The sequence below is a fragment of the Solanum verrucosum genome, unplaced genomic scaffold, assembly GCF_900185275.1.
Source record: "Solanum verrucosum unplaced genomic scaffold, falcon-dt-bn FXZP01000474.1, whole genome shotgun sequence".
In the NCBI taxonomy this organism is placed as follows: Eukaryota; Viridiplantae; Streptophyta; class Magnoliopsida; order Solanales; family Solanaceae; genus Solanum; species Solanum verrucosum.
The window spans coordinates 806,583-828,170 of NW_026020516.1; the positions used below are offsets into that span (position 1 = coordinate 806,583).

The 21,588-nt window shown below is 33.9% G+C and overlaps 4 protein-coding genes and 1 pseudogene across 4 annotated transcripts; 4 read left to right on the top strand and 1 right to left on the bottom strand.

Annotated features, from left to right (window-relative positions):
• Nucleotides 1-252: 252 nt before the first annotated feature.
• On the top strand, nt 253-5,649 carry LOC125809841 (uncharacterized; annotated as a pseudogene).
• Nucleotides 5,650-9,467: 3,818 nt separating this feature from the next.
• Nucleotides 9,468-12,247, top strand: LOC125809792 (WRKY transcription factor WRKY24-like). Its single transcript, XM_049489375.1, has 5 exons — nt 9,468-9,793; nt 9,891-10,061; nt 10,437-11,014; nt 11,268-11,432; nt 11,539-12,247. The coding sequence occupies exons 1-5, from the start codon at nt 9,518-9,520 to the stop codon at nt 11,951-11,953; spliced, it is 1,605 nt and encodes a 534-aa protein (XP_049345332.1). The 5' UTR covers nt 9,468-9,517; the 3' UTR covers nt 11,954-12,247.
• An 823-nt stretch (nt 12,248-13,070) lies between these two features.
• Nucleotides 13,071-14,396, top strand: LOC125809842 (pentatricopeptide repeat-containing protein At5g66520-like). Its single transcript, XM_049489417.1, has one exon. The coding sequence runs from the start codon at nt 13,071-13,073 to the stop codon at nt 14,394-14,396; it is 1,326 nt and encodes a 441-aa protein (XP_049345374.1).
• Nucleotides 14,397-16,675: 2,279 nt separating this feature from the next.
• On the top strand, nt 16,676-18,498 carry LOC125809843 (AP2-like ethylene-responsive transcription factor At1g16060). Its single transcript, XM_049489418.1, has 7 exons — nt 16,676-17,010; nt 17,102-17,193; nt 17,287-17,375; nt 17,449-17,522; nt 17,609-17,659; nt 17,759-17,835; nt 17,927-18,498. Exons 1-7 carry the CDS (start codon nt 16,748-16,750, stop codon nt 18,496-18,498), a joined length of 1,218 nt encoding a protein of 405 aa, XP_049345375.1. The 5' UTR covers nt 16,676-16,747.
• Nucleotides 18,499-19,131: 633 nt separating this feature from the next.
• On the bottom strand, nt 19,132-21,294 carry LOC125809794 (dolichol-phosphate mannose synthase subunit 2-like). The gene is made up of 3 exons (XM_049489377.1): nt 21,138-21,294; nt 19,521-19,633; nt 19,132-19,427 (listed from the first exon to the last, which is right to left on the bottom strand). The coding sequence occupies exons 1-3, from the start codon at nt 21,223-21,225 to the stop codon at nt 19,275-19,277; spliced, it is 354 nt and encodes a 117-aa protein (XP_049345334.1). The 5' UTR covers nt 21,226-21,294; the 3' UTR covers nt 19,132-19,274.
• Nucleotides 21,295-21,588: the final 294 nt, after the last annotated feature.

A 21,588-nucleotide genomic window follows, 5' to 3' on the forward strand; every position in this document is an offset into this window, starting at 1 on the left:
AATTACATTTTTCTATGTCTTAATTTCAACATTAATTCTCCATTGACCAAATTATTTTTCAAAATCTGATACTCTACTAAACATTAATTAATTGAGATAGTCTAGTAAAATAATTATGTTTGAATATTTCAAATTCATATGTAACAAGTAAACGTGAGCCGAAAATAATAGCAAAGCGTACAAGTTGTATGCTGAGTAGGACCGTTTGAGACCTTTTTTCTTTATTTGTTGGTGTGCCGCCGTGAAACTCAAATGGCCACTCATTCTCCGATGCAAAAGGAACCAAACAACATTCATCAGCCTAACATGGTAAAACATCTAATGTTTGTATTTTTTTCATAGCTAATGTTTATGCGATTCTGCAATCGTTTTTATTTTTAAAGTGTTTTTTCCTCTCCCTAAAAATGTCTAAAAGAATTGTTCTTTTTTTTTTGCGGGGAGGGGGGAGGGGGGGGGGAGGGTGATTGTATGACTTGAATTAGTGTTGCTAAAACTTATCTTTTGTGTAGCATTTTTAAAATGTCTTTTTCTAATTTTGAGTTGAAATTAAAGGATATCTGGCAAAAATGTGTAGTAACAAAAATTTTTATAATTGCCGTTTCATCAAATTGATTTTCTATGCAAAATATCCTTATTGCTCAAATTGATAGAGTATTAGCTAATTAAAATGCTTAAAGAGGTGTATAAAGTAATTTAGATTAATACTCTATTGAATAGCTTTTTAAAGGATGGATAAAACTTGATAATTAGCTTTTAAAATGGGGTTGTATGACTTGAATCAGTGTTGCTAAAACTTATCTTCCGTGTAGCATTTTTAAAATGTCTTTTCAAGTTTGAGTTGAAATTTAACGATATCGGGCAAAAATGTGTATTATAAAAAAAATTGATAATTGTTGTTTCATCAGATTGAATTTATTGCAAAATATTCTTATTGTTCAAATTGATAGAGTATTAGCTAATTAAAATGCTTAAAGAGGTGTATAAATTAATATAGATTAATACTCTATTGAATAGCTTTTTGAAGGATGGATAAAACTCGATACTTAGCTTGTTTAAGTTGGTTGAGACACTATGATTATCAAATAAAATAAAGGAGTGTTAAACACTTAAAATGAAGGATATTATGGAACATCAGAGTAGAACTTAATAACTACACATATAGAAAATTTCACAGGAGATATATATATATATTGACACCACAGTGACACATTATAAATTCATGGGGGTCTAGGCCCAGAAGCGAACAATATCACTAGCGGACTGAATCGTTATATGCCTACTCCTTGACAACATGCCCCTCATTACATTTTCAATTTCATTCTTCAATCTCATTCCTTACTAACAAACGCTTCATAATCTTACTCAATGGACGATATTATCAGTACTCGAGCCTTCCATTTCTTTCTCATCACTTACTTATTTAACACATATGAAATTTAACAGGAATTGGAACAAACAGGTAACTTCTTTAATGTATGCATAGCCTCTCAATTATATATATGATCATCAACAAATCTTAGTTCTCTAATACCACTTATGAACATGATAGGTACATAGAATGGAAAGGCAAAGCATCTCATAAAGTATTGAGTAATTCATTCAGTAGAAACTTAAAATGAAAAAAACAATAACATCATAAAAATCCATCCAGGGCTACATTAAGAATTTTACAAAATAAAACATGACATGAGTATAATATTTATGGAACTTCTAAATCACACATGATACAAGTCCCTAACTATACCTAAAATATAAAAAATATTACTTCATAAGCAAAAGTGCCTCAATAATAAATAGGGTTCACCACAAGAAAATGGAATGAGCAGCGTGCCTAGCGAGGATCAGTGCCGCCCTAAGAGTCCATACATGCATTACAAAAAAGATGAAGTACTTGACAAAAAAGAAGTAAGTACATGTGAAATAGTACTTTCGTGATGAGGTGAACCCAAATATAAATAATATAAGTTGTATTGGCACCAACTTATTGCACATACTTCGAATAGGCCATATTAACTTCTAAAGTTCTCAACTCTAAAGTAAGTTTGTCTAGTATGGTTTCTTTTTATATGAAGTTTGAGTTCAGTACAAGTGTTATCTATAATAATATTCTTTATATCATTAAGAGACACATATATATCACCGCCTTATAACTATTAATAACTTCGATTTTATCTCCATTAGGAAATAGTAATCAATACATTGTTGTTTGTTAGGTGATTTTTTCTAATTATTTTGTGTGCAGTTCAATTGTCCCAAGTCCTAATTTGTTTACTCTATACTTGCCCCATATTAGGATATTGTGTTGCTCTTTCAGTACTAAGGATGTTTGCTTTACTCCAAAGTCAGCTTACTGATTTGTTAAAATTTTAGGTTGAAAATAATTTAATATCAATGCATATTGCACTATGGTTATGCTTTTTTCTTTTTTTCTTTTTCTGCAAAGATAAAGATTATATGATCATATTGCTTTAGCTGGAAAAAATAGTCTGGATAGATTTATTTTGTGCATCAAGGTTTATGCTCTAACTACAACTGATTGTGTTTTTTGTTCTAAAAACCCTCATTTTCAATACAAAAGAAGATGTCGAGGATAATACTTGGAATGTACTATATATGTGTTTGTAGCAAAAGTGGATTTATTACATATATAAGCATGTGAGCTGATGAAAAAGAAGGATGACAACATGATTTTGCTTATTATGATTTACCTTTGTGTAACTGATGACATTTTGTTTCTTCATTCTTCATTCTATTCATATGGTAATGTTGATTTTGAATTTCTTGTCTTTTCTTATGAACTTGCAGAAAAAAATTTGTGAAGTTTGCGGTGATTTAGGTATTCAGGAAGCAATTATTACATGTTGTCGGTGTAAGAATGTTGACGTGCACCAGTAAGTTCTCTCTCTTTTTAACATGAAAGGGCAGTCAGGTGAGCTGAAAGTCATGACTCTCTGATTCTTACTTGCTTCATCACCTTGTGCATATATATGTTCTTTGTAAACTTCAAACATTGTCCTAATCCTAAACCCATTCTGTTTTGGTTGACTTTGCATTTCTAAGGGAGAAACTGCTCTTTTCACACAAGGGGCTACTTCTCTCGAAGGAAATTGTTGGTTAGATTACCAATTTTGTCCCCTTTTTAGAATTTTAAATAGGAATGAAAAGTGGAATAGAATTAAAAGCCTACATTGAAGTGATAATACCTCTTAGGGAGAGTAAGGACTTCTTCAAGTTGTCTAATCTTTTGGCAATTTTCACAGCTGACGGATCCTAATAGTATTGGATATTGGGTTCCACCTAAAGGATATATTATTTTTTTAAGGCTTCAAAAGGTAATTTATTTATAAAGGCTTAAGTAGCCATAGATTGCAGGTTGCTAGCTCCTGCTATAAGCTTCTGATTAGTAGTAGTATTTATATGTAGGTTGCCAGTTCCTGCTACAGGCATACGGGTAGAACTAGTTTTAATGCAAATATTAGTAGCATATATTCTTTCATTAGCATGTTGTGACATTATATTCTTTTAAATAATATGTGTATCTTTTATGCATATATAGTCATCTTCCTTTTCTAAATTTTTTTGTTTTTTTCTTCTTTTAGATATTGCGTTGTGGGCTATTGGGAAAATGCACCAGTGAATTGGTGTTGTGAAGAATGTGATATCCGCAAGGGGATAATGTTTTCACCGCGTGGAATAGAGAATGAGCGTTTTAAGGGATCCAAGTTACCTGCCTCTACAAGGATTTGTCAGAGTATTGTACAACCAAAGAAACATAGTAAGTTTCCTCAAAGGCAACATATTAACTGGGAAAAGCAGGTACGGACCGGAAAAACGAGATATTTACCTGTTGAAGAAGCACTTGATCTGCCAGCAGGTATCAAAAAATATGGATCTCCGCCAATAAATATTGTCTCCTCAAGAGTTGTGTCAACCAAATCCCGAAAATTTAGCAAGCCTAAAGGTTAAGTATCTACCACCATCTTTTGTATTCATTTACTTGGTTTGACTTGTCCTCTTCTTATACATCTATTCTTCAGAAAATTTATTCTCTATCATATACTCTAATTAATTTTTTTCAATGATGTTGATATTTTATTTCAAAATGATTTTCGTTACATTGTCAATATCTGTAAATCTTTCATAGAAAAATTAATCTACTTCTATACTTCTATTCAATTTGATGTAGCCTATTTTTCAGGTTTGGGTGCCTCTACCATTCTTGAGCATAGGAGTCCTGATGTTGTGGAGGTGAATGATGAATTTACTTATGACACACCCTTGTGATCCTGCTCTAGTTCCTTCCTGGAAGTAAGTACCCTTCATAAATGCACATTAATTACTAAAATAGGTTAACACAAGGTACACTAAGCTCCAAAAATGTTCAAATTCAGCTCATCTCTATTTTTGCATGTTAGCTTTTTGGATGACCCATCTTAGGTTGTCCAGAAAATTAATGGTTACCTAGGGATGCCATTAGTATCATACATAGTTGTGAGTCGTGATATAATGATACTTTGAATAGATAATATTTAGTGAGATGGTAGTAAACTTAATTCCCATTATGTATAAATTCCTTGAGGACTTGAAGTTGCTTTCACTCTATGCCATTGTATAATGGAATATGGACCATCTCATGTTTTCAGGTATGGGAAACAAGAAATTGTAGTTGAATAGGCTTTATGTGAACCATACATTGTTTGTTTTCTAGTTTTTCAGTTCTGTAACTTAATGAGATTTAGAGTGCAAAACAACGTTTAGATTTATGTGAAACTTTCTCTTTATGGTTTTGTTTTTGAGAAATTGATTCATGGATCATTTTGTGTCCTTGAAACTCGAATATGCTTTCGTTATGCATCAAAAAGCAGAGAGGCTTCCCTTTTATTATTTTATAGACTACATATATATTGAAGATCCTTTTTTTATTTGAAGAATTTGCACCATTCAACTTCGCTTCCCTATAATAATTAGTCTTTGTTTTTTTTTTTTTGCATTTTAGGGGAAATTTTGACATCTTAGGTGCTTTAGAACTTGCACCTGGGATATTCAATACTTGTATCTAGGCTCATCCTCCTTGCAGAGTTAGACGCAAAGTGTATGAGTTCTCGGGACTATTTCCCAACACTCTTAAACTTGAACTAATTCCGCGTGGGGATATCTGGTCAAGTTTATTCAACAATCATTGTCCGAGTAAAAAAGACATAGGACTGTATTTCTTCGAAAGTGAGAGAAAAAGGTCAGGTTCTACCCTATATATCTATTCGTAAAGGGATAAGGGTTGCAAAGTAGAAGTGTGCCCTTGTCCAAGACTATTTTTACTAGAAATTCATTTGCATTTCCCATTATGTGTAGGTTTGACGGATATATTGCTCTGGTGGAGTTCATGCGCAGCAAGGATTTGGTGATGAGAACTCTTATCAATGATGTAAAGTTGCTTATACTTGCATCCACATCTTTGTGCAATGATTCTCAAAGTACAATTATAATCCTTATGTTCTTTTCTCATTTTCTTATTCCCTTTCAATGCATCTCACCTTGTGGATGTTCTTGTAGGATGGAACAACGAGCACTTTCTCTGGGGATTATTTTACTTCATGAGACAGGACACAGATAGACAGATGTGCCGAATGGGGATGCAACAAAGTAAATTGAAGGAACACTGACCATTGTTGTCTCCACAGCTACTAGATTAGTATAAGATGGCAAAAAACAGTAACAAGGGAATTTGTGGCCAATGTAATATCCGAGTTGTTCATTATTATAGTTAACCATATGGAATCATTACAAATCTTGATAAATGAGTTTCTCTTTCTGCTTTTACAATGAATTAATGTTGATATTCATTTTTATGAATGAGAACCGCCTTTCTATTTTGAATGAAATCACTTTACAGTGTAAGAATATGCTTTGTTGACATTTAAGTATGTATCTTCATAATAGTAGGTTGAAAGAACTAATTAAACACCTGGAGGGGGTTCTCAAATGGAGAGGCAAAAACATGCTTACGGATATTTTACAACTTATGTTTCCCTCACGGATTCAGGTGTCATATACCTTTTTTGTTTTCCCGATAAGTCCTTGTTTATGGTTCGTGCCCTGTTCCAAAGTCATGGAGAGCCCAAAATCAACAGTTTTGATAGTTTTGGTGCCTACAGAGAGAATATTGCCATATTTGTTGTAAATGTAACTGAGGCCTAAAAGAATATTCTTGATGTGTTTCTTAACTGAACTTTCTTCTCTTGAATCTCTTCTATATGTGTCATGATTTAAACAATCATCTTACTTGTTTCTTTTTTTGCCTTTTTAATGAACGAGAATGATTTTCAGTTAACTTTAGCTAAAATTTAATTGATTAACTAGTAGGTTAGATGGACAATAATCATGAATTTGCAATAGAGTTTGAAATTGAGCTAGCACACTCAACACTAACACATAAGTTGTTCTCTTTATCTATTTTGGTCCTTTGAAATTCCACCTTTAGTGGATATTTCACCTAAATATTATTTGCACTTGTCTTTTTCTCATCTACATTTATTTATTATTTTCCTTTATTTTTTAAAAAAATATTAGCTTCATACTTAGGAGTCCCATAACTTATACTATCTAATTTACCTATTCAATTGCTACTCTTGTCTCTTAATATCCATAATTTCCATGTTTTTATATTCATAACCTTCAAATAGTTAATTTAAAATTTTAAGATAGTTTTTGCTATTCCTTCATTTTTATCTATATAAAAAAAAAAATTAATTAGGCTCTATAGTCTGGTCCCTGTCCCTAGTAAGGTCTGATTGTTATCCGTAAGTCTTGTTTTGACAAATTCATCTTCTTGTGTCATTAAACTCACACCCAAAATTATCCTTTTCATTGTATAGTTAAAGTAGTGAAGCCATCGACATCTAAAATATATGATATACCAACCTTGGTTTGATTAAATTCAATCTGAATTTGTCCCATGTGTTGCCTTTTAAATTCCAGACTGCACCATCTGAGTTTGTATCTCAATTTTTTTCGTATTCTAAATATATAATATGTAATAAATTATATATCACTTTACGAAAATAAACTTTTCCATTTGATTCAGATTTAGCTTGACTCAATGAAGAAGACTTGAATTTTAGTACTCATTACATATATATTTTCATAAAATTTTACTTGTTCTAATAAATTTATAAAAAAATTGCTTGAGACACCAAAAACTAGTTAAACTAATAAGGGGCTGAACATGAGATTATTTTCGTCACAGGCTGCCTACATACCCCAAAACTAATTCTAAAGTGGGATCAAGCCGACGTGTACTTTTTTACAAATCAATTTTTAATTATAGATGTATCTTCAGTACGGAGTACCCTTCCACAAGTTTCATTCTTTACTTCCTTCAGATCTGGCAAGTGCCGATCTTGAACGTTATCTTGTGGATTGGTTTATGAAGAAGGGACATTATATTGAACCACTTTTCTTCTTCCTTGTCTTTGTTGTGTTGGCTACTTTTGATGAATTCTGCAGAAAAGGATGGTTCAAGAGCAGATCGATCGGTAGTCCAATAATGTGAGGTGGAATATATGATGCTTATTAGAGTTACACATAACGTGTTTCATGTAGTATACTTAAACCTCTTAATAGAGTGCAGATGCCTCTTCTCCTATATCGAAAATCGAAAGCCGTCCTTCAAAGCAAACGTGATAAGTATATAATAGTGACACAATCCAACTTGTTCTGTATACTCAATTAGCTCTATTTTTTATCTTCCAAAAAAGAAAAAGCCCGATCTAGTTCTGGTCGTTCGTTAAATTGAGATGTGTCATCTAATTAATTTAGACAAACGGAATACAATATGTGATTTCTTAGAGAAAATGGAAGCCAAAAATTCTTCTTTGGAAAGAGTTTATCTTTGAACAAAAAAAAATAATCCAAATGGCTCAAAATAATTGCTTCAAGCAAGTAACAAAAAAAAAAAAAATTAAGATTACATTACTAAACTTTTCATTAAAGTACGTACCAAGATATTTAATTTCCAGCTTCTTTGATGGCATCTACAAGCTTGAGTTGAAGCATGATATTATGGTGGCTACGAATATGGACGCCGGAGATGGCACAGATTTCAACATCCACGAGGCTCCGGTGATCTTCGAAAGAAGCAGTTACAAGGTGAGGTCCCCGCATCTCAGAAGAAATGAGCATTTCAAGTAGCAACCAAAGTCCTGCTGCATTGGTTACACACACTGGCCAGTAAACTGATCAAAATCTTTCATTTTGGCCCCAATCATTTAAATATATTTGCTGAAAGAAGAATACAACTCTAGAAAGAAACTTTTTTCTGTTCCAACCGCTATCCATTTTACAAGTGTAAACAATTAAATGAATTATCCATTAGAGAGCATGACATAATGAAATTTGATGTGCTTGCTTCTTTGACTTGTATACATTTAGGTTAAATTGACTCGTACTTAAGAAATGAATTTCTCTTTAAAATAATAATTAGAGTAACGTAATCTCTAAAATGTGAATATATTAATGAAAAAACATCTAATAAAAACACATTTTAAAATAGCACTTGCTACATTTCTCGACTAAACAGATTGATATCTATAATATGTTAAGAGGAACTTCTTTTGTGTTCATTTATTAGGTTAAAGATAAAATTCCTTGTTTTGATGCAAATAGGATACATAACCACCTTCAATTCTCACTAATTAACTGTTAGGGCATAAATGATGAAAACATTATCCACGAACAAATGGTTAGAATGTTTAAAACAAAATCCAATTGTATCATTTAGAATTCATTTTCACTGATTATTACAATTTAGTTTTAAGTCAATTCAAATAGGCTCGAAGAAGAGGATGAGCTACTAACCAATAGGGCCGAGGAAGAAACGAGGCAAAAAGGGTGTTGACAATTCGTCCGATAAAAAGTCCCGTGATTGATTGATTGATTGATTGTGTGTTAATCAACTACTAGTTGCCAGTGGGGTGCCCCATCACAACGACAGCGAAATAACGCGTTTGGCGTAATTGCATTACAATAGCAGCCTCTCTTTTCTTGTACAATTTGTGTATGTATCTATTACAGTCAAAGCCACCAATTTTGACTCAACACAAAAATATATATATATATCTTTTTAATTTCATTTTCCACGGTCAAAGCTATTTTGAGGTTCTTGGAAGTTTCTTTAAATATCTATTTATCAAATTAGAATAGAAAATAGAAAAAAACAATTAACTTGAATTCTGATGCAGTGGTAAAATTGTTTCACCTGTAAGTTCGAGCCTAGATATAGAGAAAATCTTATTGAAAACGTCAATTCTTAAATGAATCTTGTTATGTGCGATTTAAATTTAGTCTGAATATCAATGTAGATTTCGAATATCGAGTGAGAAATGAGAAGATAGAAAAAAACAAGTTCCTTGTAGAATACGTGTTCATTTTTGTTTTTAATATCCCACCCACTCCAACGAAAGGAAGTCAAAACCATTATATAATCCAATTCCCATTGCTCTATTCTATCTTCTTTCTTCTAATGGCTGCTTCAAGTTTCTCTTTTCCCACTTCATCTTCTTCATTCATGACGACTTCTTTCACCGACCTTCTTGCTTCTGATGATTATCCTACCAAAGGACTTGGTGATAGAATTGCAGAGAGGACTGGTTCTGGAGTTCCTAAATTCAAGTCTCTTCCACCTCCTTCACTCCCTTTATCTCCTCCTCCTTTTTCCCCTTCCTCTTACTTTGCTATTCCTCCTGGTTTAAGTCCAACTGAACTTTTAGACTCCCCTGTTCTTTTGTCTTCTTCAAACGTATGTAGTACACCCCTCTCTCTCTCTTCTATTTTACTCTGTTTTCATTGGATTCAAGATTATTGATGGTTTTTTTTTTTTGAAATTGTAATTGCAGCTTCTTCCATCTCCGACAACGGGGAGTTTTCCATCTCATGCTTTTAATTGGAAGAGCAGTAGCCATCAGGATGTGAAACAGGAAGACAAAAACTACTCAGATTTTTCTTTCCAGCCTCAAGTAGGGACAACTGCATCAATCTCTCAATCCCAAACTAACCATGTCCCTTTGGTACTCCCTCGTCTCAAATTATCTGTCGTTTTTTGTTTTTTTTTTTTTTTTTTTTTTTTTTTTGCTTTACTTGAGGGTTTTTGACTACTTAACCTTGTTTATATCAAGCTATAATCTCTGTTTACTCAATTTATGTGTTTGTGCAATTGTTAAAGTCATGATCTTGTCATTGTATCGACGAAAATGAGTAGAAAATCTTAATTGACAATTAGGAATAAAGTAAATTGACAACTTCAAGAGGTGATAACACACATAATCATTTGAGACAGATATATTTAGAAAATACTAGAGATAATTTGAGACGGAGGAAGTATGTTCTGTGTGTTCAAGTCAATTGACTGACACTCTATTTTCTTCTTGTGTAAAATTGATCAGGGGCAGCAAGCATGGAATTATCAAGAGCCCACAAAACAGAATGATCAAAATGCTAATGGAAGATCTGAATTCAACACTATACAGAGTTTTATGCAGAATAATAATGATCAGAACAATAGTGGAAACCAATACAATCAGAGTATAAGGGAGCAGAAAAGGTCAGATGACGGATACAATTGGAGGAAATATGGGCAGAAACAAGTAAAAGGTAGTGAAAATCCAAGAAGCTACTACAAGTGTACATACCCAAATTGTCCCACCAAGAAGAAGGTTGAGAGATCTTTAGATGGTCAAATTACTGAAATTGTGTACAAGGGTAATCACAACCATCCAAAGCCTCAGTCAACCAGAAGATCGTCGTCATCCACAGCTTCATCTGCAATCCAATCTTACAATACACAAACTAATGAAATCCCAGATCATCAATCCTATGGTTCAAATGGACAAATGGATTCGGTTGCAACGCCTGAGAATTCTTCTATTTCATTTGGGGATGATGATCATGAGCACACTTCTCAAAAGAGTAGTAGGTCAAGAGGAGATGATCTTGATGAAGAGGAACCAGACTCAAAAAGATGGTAAGTGAAACAATAATATTCTTTCTATAACATCATTGTTATCGTTTGTTCCGATATTTTTTGATTGCTATAGTAAAATGTTTGTTATAAAGAACATATAATATAACATAACATGAATGATCTCTTCCACATGAAATGAAACATCATTGTTATAGTGAAATGTTGTTATAGAGAGGTCTGTACTGTAGTAATCTTGAATCCAATTTTTGACTAATGTTAACATTTTTAACTTTGTTGAATTTCTTGTTTTCAGGAAAAGAGAAAACGAAAGTGAAGGTCTATCTGCACTAGGAGGGAGTAGGACAGTTAGAGAACCTAGAGTTGTAGTTCAAACTACAAGTGATATCGATATCCTAGATGATGGTTATAGATGGAGAAAGTATGGTCAAAAAGTAGTGAAAGGAAATCCTAATCCCAGGTAAATAACCTTATCTTTGATCATAAATTTGTCTCAAATTTTTTAACAAGTTTGGAAGTTCCTTAATTTGGAAATCGAAAATGAATCTTGGGGTACTATGTAACAGGAGCTACTACAAATGCACAAGTACGGGATGTCCAGTAAGAAAACATGTGGAAAGGGCATCACAAGACATAAGGTCAGTGATAACAACCTATGAAGGGAAGCACAACCATGATGTTCCAGCAGCAAGGGGCAGTGGCAACCACTCAATTAACCGACCTATGGCACCGACCATAAGGCCTACTGTGACATCTCATCAATCCAACTATCAAGTTCCATTGCAAAGTATAAGGCCACAACAGTCTGAAATGGGAGCACCCTTTACGCTTGAGATGTTGCAGAGGCCTAATAATTATGGTATCTCAGGATATGAAAATTCAGGGGATTCATACGAAAACCAAGTTCAGGACAACAATGTGTTTTCGAGAACTAAGGACGAGCCTCGAGATGACATGTTTATGGAGTCATTGCTTTGCTGAAACTGGAATCCTAGAATGGAGCACGAATTGAAGTTTATGAAACGAATAACTGAACCTTTTGTTTTTTTTTGCATAAAGAATATGATAGGAAGTATTTTGATTTCATTTGTTAATAGATCATATACTGTTTATTTTTTTGTGTGTACATTTTGTACTAGGAAATTTGTTTGTTGTAAATTCAATCAAATGTGGTGTAGAAGTTCATGCAGTTACCACTGTTATGGGGGTTTATTCTTTAATATAGGAATGTAAATCCCCAACTCATGACTATATGACACTGATTCTTTATTTCTATCAGATTTTCATGTTTTATATATTAAAGAAGATTGCAGTTTTTCAAGATACTGGTAAATTGAGAACAATGTCTTCCTAGCAGTTTTCTTTCATTCAAATTTGTATTTAATCGTAGTGAGAAGTACTCTACTTCTTTTTTACGCAAAATCGTATAATGCTTAGTTGTTATAGGTTCATTCCACGTTTGATTAGATGACGAAATATGAGACAGCTAAGACTTAGTTAGATTCAACCCCTCTGGTACATGTGTATTTGGTTCTCTGCCACTTTTTGCTGATTTAATGTTTGATTGGTTTGACATTGTACAGTGACAGATTGTTTCATCAACTCGATTGGGAAGATGTTAGTCTTACAACTGTTGGAACCTAGTATTCTAGATGTTAACAAAGCAGATTACAAGTTTTAGGCAGCAGGATTTAAATTCTAGAACTTCAATTTTACCATGTTCATTAACCTCCTCTTTTCCATCTCACAAAAATATAGGATCTTTTCTTGCATGCATATTTTCTAACAGTTAGAAATTTTTCAATACGAATTCAAATGTCTAAATTCAATAAACTTTCACCGATGACCTGTTTAGTCAGTTTTTTTTTAAAAAAAAAAAAAGTCTATCATTTTTACAATTCTTTAAATCCTAACTTTTCACTTTACATGTTTTAAAATCACAAAATTATCATTTGATACATTCACGTATATTCAGTGATTCAAAAAGTTTTCATCATAACAAATTAAAACAGAGGAAGTAATATATAAGAAATATGCTAGTGATGTTGTTGGCTACCATTGAGGCGCCAAAGGCTTAGATGGAAGAAAAATCAAAGCTATGGTTACAAATCTCTACCGCGTACTGAGACAAGCTGCCGTTAATAGTGAATCGTCATGGATATTGCTAAGAACCTTCAATTCATGGTCTTTTGCTATTAAAAATGCAAAATCACCTCAACGAGCCTTGACACTCTATGCCCAGATGCAGCGCCAAGCCATTCCTTTCGACAGTTTCGCCATTCTTTTCACTCTTAAATCTTGCACCCATTTGGGCAACCTTCCCCTCATATGCCACCTCCATGCCCATCTTCTCAAATTAGGCTTTAATATACACGTCTATGTTGCCACATCTCTCTTAAATGCCTACATAGGGACTTCGTTTCAGTATGCTTGCAAGCTGTTCGATGAAATTCCTGTGAGAAATACTGTCACGTGGAACACGATGATAACTTGTTTTTCTCGATCTGGGGATGTTAAAAAAGCAAGGGAAATGTTTGATGAAATGCCTATGAGAGACCTAGCTTCGTGGTCGGCGATGATTGCTGGATACATGAATAATGGGCAGTGGGAGGAAGGGGTGACGCTCTTCCGGGAAATGGTGATTTTTGAGCAGCTAAAGCCTGATCAAGTGACTATTGGGCCAATATTGGCGGGGTGTTCGGAGATGGGTTCAATTGGGTTGTTTCTTGGGAAATCAGTGCATGGTTTTGCGGTAAAGAATAACTGGGAATTGAATGTGGAGCTTGGTACTTGTTTAGTAGACATGTATGCTAAATGTGGATTCTTGAATTTTGCTTCTCTGGTTTTTGATATGATGAAAGATAGAAATGTGGTAACTTGGACTGCTTTAATTTGTGGAGCAGCAAAACATGGTTTCGGAACTGAAGCGTTGGAGATATTCAAGAAAATGAGACAAGGGGGTGTGGTACCAAATGAGTTTACTTTCACTGGGGTACTTAGTGCTTGTGTACAAACAGGGCTGGTCGATGAAGGTCGTGGATACTTCAAAATGATCAAAGAGTGTGGACTGAGACCAACAATTCAGCATTATGGCTGCATGGTTGATTTATTTGGGAAAGCTGGATTGTTAAGGGAAGCATATGAAGTGATCAATACAATGCCACGAGAGCCTAACGTAGTTATTTGGGGTTCTTTTTTGTCATCTTGCAAGTTGCATAAACAGTTTGAGATGGCGGAAAGAGTGATTGAGAGGGTCATGAATGTGGTGAGGCCAGAGAATGATGGAGGGGTTTATACCCTTATCTCAGACTTGTATGTTCTTGGTGATAAATGGGAGGATGCCGAGAGGGTGAGGCAATTGATGCTCCATCAAAATGTGAGGAAAGCTAGAGGATGTAGTTTCATAAGAAATAATACAACATGAAGTATTAAACTGCAGCAGATTCTTGTTTTGACAATGATCTTGTCAAGAAAAAAACTATTTCTGCTTTCTGTTGTTGAAATTACTTTCACCATCAGTAGGATTAAGAAGGCGAAAGATTTTTAAGTTAAGAAAAGGAAAGATGCAACTTGTAAGAAGAAACTTATACTGGAATAACATGGTTGTTATATGAAAGAAATTCTGTTTATGACAGATTCTCAGTTCTAGATTTAGGGTGCTGGCATTAAAGCTTCTGCACCTGAAATGTATGGAGATACTGTTTCTTTGTGTTTATAGTGTTGGAGACCCTTCTATTGTTGTTTTAATCAATCATAGTTTTTTAGTTTGAATGATTGAAAAATATTTCTTATTTTATTTTCTAAATGACACAATTCCGAAATTTTTACACTAGAATATGTGCATTGATCATGTTTTCATCTTTTATGCCTGAACAGTGAATTAGTGATAGTTAAGGTGACAGACAGGGACTTGAAAATCTATGTATCTTTTGTGCCTCAAAACCCATGATTTGTGGTTTCATCCATCAAGGACTTCCATCTTTAACCTAATATGAACCTATGATATTCCTCTTCACATATTGCAAATGCAGACATACATTTTGATATCAATCTGGTGAGTCGAGAAGATGGTGTTTAGGTTCTAACAAGAGAAGGTGATCTTCAATCAACATCTCCCGCAATTTGAAGTTTATCTGTAACATCTCAGGTTTATTAGGTATATAAGTGCATAAAAAGACCAACAAACTCCTACAATCAGCATTTGAACACACACCCAAAAAAAAAAAAAAAGAGATAATAATGAAAAAGAGCCAATAATCCAAATAAGATTTCACAATCATAATGTCAACAATAGAAATCATTATAAAAATGAAACTTTATTAAGGGAGTCCAAAATTCAATATATGAAAAATAAATTTATATAATTTTCTATATACATAATATATATTTTTGATAAAGGATATTTCACTAACCACCCTTCATTATTTGGACTACGCCATCGTATCAATGTACTTGTGAGAGAATATTACGAGATTCGTTCCATAGTTAATGACGATTATCAACTTTCCACTAGACAACCTGACAGCACAAAGACAAGAATTTGCCATTAACCCGACAAAAACATAATAAATAGCCTTCACAATGACGATGAATCTAAAGAAACAACCAAACTACAAATGCTAAACAACAAATGTAATCATTTGTCTCAAGTGTAAGAAGACAAATTTGTAGCTTGGATTATCAAAGAAAACAAAAGACTAGCTATAGCTAGAATGTGTTTGAAAGGATTTCGATATCTAAAAGACAAAGGCCAGGTGATCTATTTTGACTTCTTTTGTATTTTTATTTTACTATTTGTCTGCAAATATGAGATCCTTAATTTGTTCTAAATGAGAATTATTGAACATTGGAACCAGACATCAGACATAGTTAATTAGTGGCACACGTGAAAAAGGTCATGATTTCTAAGAGTATACTTATGCGGGTAATATGACTTAACCCATAGGGTCTAAAGGATGATATAGTATAATGATCAAGCCTTTTCTTTATAAGAGCATTTCGCTATAATAATAAAAAGTATGTGAATAAAGGACATCGTTATAAAGATGGTAGATGGTATATAACTAAAATTTCATTTTAACTGCTAATTTGAGATTTAAATAAATCAACTTGAAACGTCATGTAAATATTATCAATATAGATAAATAAAGGGTACATTACTAAAATAAATCACCTTTTTCCACTAGAAAATGTGTAGTGGCTATTTCCACAGATATTTTGATTGAATCTTCATATGGAAAAATTTGAAAGTTCCCCACTATTTCTGTGAGAATCTATTTTCCACCATGCATTTTCTCAATGATCTGATTAGGTAGGAAATGAATCGGAAAATCATGTTCTATAACACAATTTTTTCACTCATTTGCGGTGGGAAAAACCTTTGTTTCTAGTAGTTATGGGAGGGGAAAAATTAAGTAGCTGGGCTGGAAGTGTTACATAAAACCTTGAAAATATCGAACAATATTTTTGTTTTTTTTCTTGTATTCGTTTGAAGTCAAGAATTAAGTCATGTGAAATCTATAATTAATATAGAGGAGCATTAATTTGGCTAATGGACACTCAAGATGACATGAAATCATCGTTTATTTTTGTCTTAAATCAAATTATTAGCTTGTTGACAGTATAAAACTAAAACAAAGCAAAATGCCAAAGACTCAATACATTATATATACTGAATACTTCAGCATCCATTTGTGTGTGGCAAATTAAGCATCAAGCAAAGATAAAAGACACAGCTTTTATTGGTTCATATTTAGCTGGAAATTGAAACAAACAATGGATTTGAACAAAGATTCATATTTAGTTAAATCTGAGATGTCAAGCCCTGGAAAAAGAAGCATGTCCATGGTGGATTATGACATTCCAGAGACAACGAAACGCGTGAAAAGACGAAGAAGGTCACCTCCTGCAGTTGCAGTAGTGACTGATAACATTGGCCAACAAGCTGAGCAGCAGAAAATGGACTCATCTAAAGTTGATCAAAATATTGCTCATACACCTACTGTGAAGAGAAGTTCAAGATTCAGAGGAGTTAGCAGGTAGTACCAACTAAAAATGTTGACACTTTTGTAGTAGTACTTCATTTAAGAGACTAATTCTTGTTAATAATTAATTACATTGAAAATTTAGGCATCGATGGACGGGGCGTTATGAGGCTCATTTGTGGGATAAGGGTTCTTGGAATGTGACTCAGAAAAAGAAGGGAAAACAAGTTTATCTTGGTGAGTGCACTTGGTGGTGCTATAGACCAATATTTGATTCATTCAAGAGGATTGAGTTTTGGATTCTAGAAATTTTACTTTTAAATTAAACAGGAGCATATGATGAGGAAGAATCTGCAGCAAGAGCATATGATTTGGCTGCAATCAAGTACTGGGGCACATCAACTTTCATTAATTTTCCAGTATGATCTTCATCTCAGACTCACAATTCTTCTTTTGTTTGAAATTATTTGTCTGACTCAAATATCTCTACAGATATCTGATTATGAGAAGGAAATTGAAATAATGCAAACTGTGACTAAAGAGGAGTACTTAGCCTCCTTAAGAAGGTATTTACTCAACTTGATTTTCAATCAGATTTAAGAAATCTTTTCACAAACCAAAATTTACCTGAGTTTTTATTCTTCTAATACAGGAGAAGCAGTGGTTTCGCCCGAGGTGTATCTAAATACAGAGGAGTTGCAAGGTAACTAAATTCATTCAACCGCCTGTTCTAAAACTTTTACCATCTGTTGTTCATAGTAATTAGTAATGACCTTTTCTTGAATGAATCATGTAACTTCAGGCATCATCACAATGGTAGATGGGAAGCAAGAATAGGGCGAGTTTTCGGTAACAAATACCTCTACTTAGGTACTTACAGTAAGTACTTTCACCCCATTATTTTCAGCACTGATCGAATCAAGACTGTTAAAATAGGCTACCAACTTGAATCTCGTGTTCTTTTCTGTAGGTACTCAAGAGGAAGCAGCTCGAGCTTATGACATTGCTGCAATTGAATACAGAGGGATTAACGCGGTGACTAATTTTGACTTAAGCACCTATATAAGATGGCTAAAACCAGGAGTCAATACTCAGATGGCATTCCAAGAATTAAGATCAGAAAATCAGGCTATACAAACCAACACTAATGACATGATTAACCCAATAAATGACCCTCAATTCACTTTTGGCTCCAATTATTTTGCCACAACTAGAGAAACTCTGCCCCCTATTCCTCAGAGCCAAGAACCTATTGAGAGAAAAATGCCCTTAAGTCCATGTAACAAGCCGCCTTCGCCTACAGCTCTCAGCCTTCTGCTTCGATCCTCTATGTATCGCGAGCTTGTGGAGAAGAATTCTACCACTAGTGCTAACGAAAAGGACGACCCAAACATGAAGAACAAACAACAAGCCAACACAGAAGATGATTTTGTGTTTTACAGAAGTGATAAGTTGCCTGCACTGGAGTCAATGGACAAGGGTACTACTTCGTCTCATTTGTGTGATAGAGCAGGGCAGTCCTTCTGGGATGTGATGCCTTAAAACCATTTAACAATTGAACAATTTGTAATGAAAAATAACTGAAACTTTGTAGTCATCTAGGAATAGATGAGAAGTAGTTTCTTCCTAGGACTGTACATAATATGAACAGAGAGAATGAAAGTCTCTCTAGTCTCAAAGAAATCAGAGCAATCAAATGCTTTTAGACTTGGAAAGATACATAGTTGCAAATTGGTCTGCATTCAATAATACATTTTGTTTATATGTTAGTTCCTACTGTGTTTTTATGGAAACTTTAATAGCAGAGGAACTATGTTTGCTAGACAATTATCGGACTGTCATTTAAGTTGAATTATTTTGTCATCTCTTTGACTTCATTCCCCAAAAATCACGGGAAAAAAAGAAGGGTGTTGACATAACACAGGTTAGATACTTCCTTTTTTATTCTTTTGTGTAAGGCTGTTGGAATGAGTAACTATTGTGTCAGCACATATGTTTATAGCTGAGATGTTTCATACTGCCCAGCTGATGCCGACAGAAGGAGTTAGGCAGTCTAAGTTAATGAGTATTTCTGCAGGCTCCATAAGTAATATTTATAAACACAGTCATTTTCATCTAATACATTTTTCAACAGTCATAAACTACAAACACAAAATTGAGCTTGTTGTCAATATGTAGTGACTACTTGAAGGCATATCTAGAATTTTCAGATCACTGTCAACACATGAAAGAGAATTTATGTGAAACAAGCTGTTCAAGAGCAAAACTATGAAGTATCATATAATCTAACAGCTAGCAGCAGGCTTAACATGGTTGTATCATGCCTTCTTCTTTTTGGACTGGAGCATCACATATCCAGTAAACATGCTCAGCAAGCAGATGAGTGCCATTCCAACAAATACGGGAATAAGAATTGCATACTCTTGAGGTAGAAAATATTTGTGCACAAAATGATCAGTATCAACCAATGGCTGAAAGACAAAAAGCATATATCAACCCCCCATATGATAACATAGGTCTCACAGGTCACTACATCTTGTAAGACAGAGAGAAAAAGAACTGACCAGAATGATGACCCAGAAGGTATAATATGTGAAAATGGACAAGCTAGTAACTGTCAAAAGCAGTCCAATCGTTCTGTCTGCTAATTCCATAGTGACTCTTTCACTTGTGCAAACTGTAAATGAGGAATGCCATATTAAATTACAAACAAAAATCACTGCCCTTCGGCAGAAGTTTGTGAATGAATCACCAAAGAAATGAAAGCAGGAAAAGCAAACATAGAAAAGGAGAAAGGGAATGCACATTGTGCACTTGAAAGAATGCAACACACATGATCAAAAGCTATGTACCACTCAAGCCAAGACAATGGCATCCATTCTTTCTCAAGAACAGAACTGTAAGCTCAACTCAGTTACTGAATAATTGAATATCTTTCTGATTGAGTTGTTCAGAAGACCAGCAGTGTACAGTTCAAGTATATTTATTTATCTGGTTTTATTGCACAGTCTATGACTTAATTACTCTTGGCATCTATAGAATCATCTACCCATGTATATTCCAACGAAAACTACCAAAATCTCATAGAAATCCTCTGTCCAGGCAACACAAATATTTTAACAGAGAAGAGGAGAGGAATGACATTTTAATAACAATACATTCCCAATAAATACAAATCTGGAAAGAAGCATATCAGCAACCGGAAAAGGGGATAGAATGGAGGAACCCAGCAGATAATTGACCAAGCTACATTTTCTTAGAATGTATGGTCGTCCACCAAAGTGCACAGCTATGTTTTTATAGTGCTTCTGAAGTTAATCCAATGTCAACTAGATTTAAATAAACAACAGGACAGATCACTACCTTCAGATTCTTACAAACCAAAGATTCCCTTTGAATCATCCAACAATGTAGTTCAAACAAATACCTACCGTAGAGAAAATTTTGGAACGTTGGGCACATATAAATCAGAACACACAAAAGAACTAACTAGGATATTATATTAAAGAATCGGTGACCTAAAGCATGATGGTGCTACCTCTTAATATCTGTGAAAATATCAGGTGTTATTTCACTAGTGTATCATGCTAATAGATATGTGGTTTCCTTCTGGCAGCACTTAAATCTTTATCAGTCATCTCCAAAGGCATACAAAGTAGTAGGATATATCCAAGCTGAATACATCTATTTACACATACACCAACAATGTCTATTTTTTCATTTCTGATGCAACTTTAACATAGTCAATGGACTATGCTAAAACACTAACCCAAAATTAAGTGGTATCCTTGCCACAAGAATCTCCAAAACCACCCACAAGCTGCCACTATATTCTACTGAACCTCAGATTTCAAAGAGGCTGCTAGGATCTTCACAGACGCACACATACAGACATACACATAATGGGACATTAATTTGCAAATTCAAACCTCATAACCACATTAACAATGTAGATGTATTGCACGTCAATAACAAAACTAGCTTTTCAAAACCAACATTTGAGTAATTCATTATCTCACTAGTGTTTCCAAAGACTTACAACTCCAGAGGCTAAATTAAAAGAAAAAGCATACACAATCTGATTCCAAACACTTATCATTCCATAAAGGTATAAACGAACTTCGATTCCATAATTTTCCAAGCTAAGTTAAAAAAAAGTTCACAATTAATGGAGAAATTACCTTGAAAAAGAACTTTTCGTGTCGTTAAACACTTCGGTTTTAGAGAATGAAGATCGTTATAATCGATATGTACTTCCATCAGTTCCATTTCACTATAGTTTTCTCTGGAGAGATTCGGAGAGGAGGATCCTGAATAAATGGGCCAAATCAATATTTCCTTTCACATGGACCGAAATGAAATGATCCTAGCCGCGCAGCCCCAACTTATAAGCTACACATTTAGCAATAAGCCCATTCTAGTCAAATAGACGAGCAATCTAGCGGTGTACATGATCGGGTTGGTTAGAGTTTTTCAAATATCAAATCAAATTATTTGTGTTGGATTTTTAAATCTATAAACCAAACCAAACTAATAAAACTCGGGTTTTTTAACCTTGGGTTTTTTCCGGTAAAATATTCATACAAACATATAATTTACTTGTACTTCAAATATTTCTACCAAAATACAACT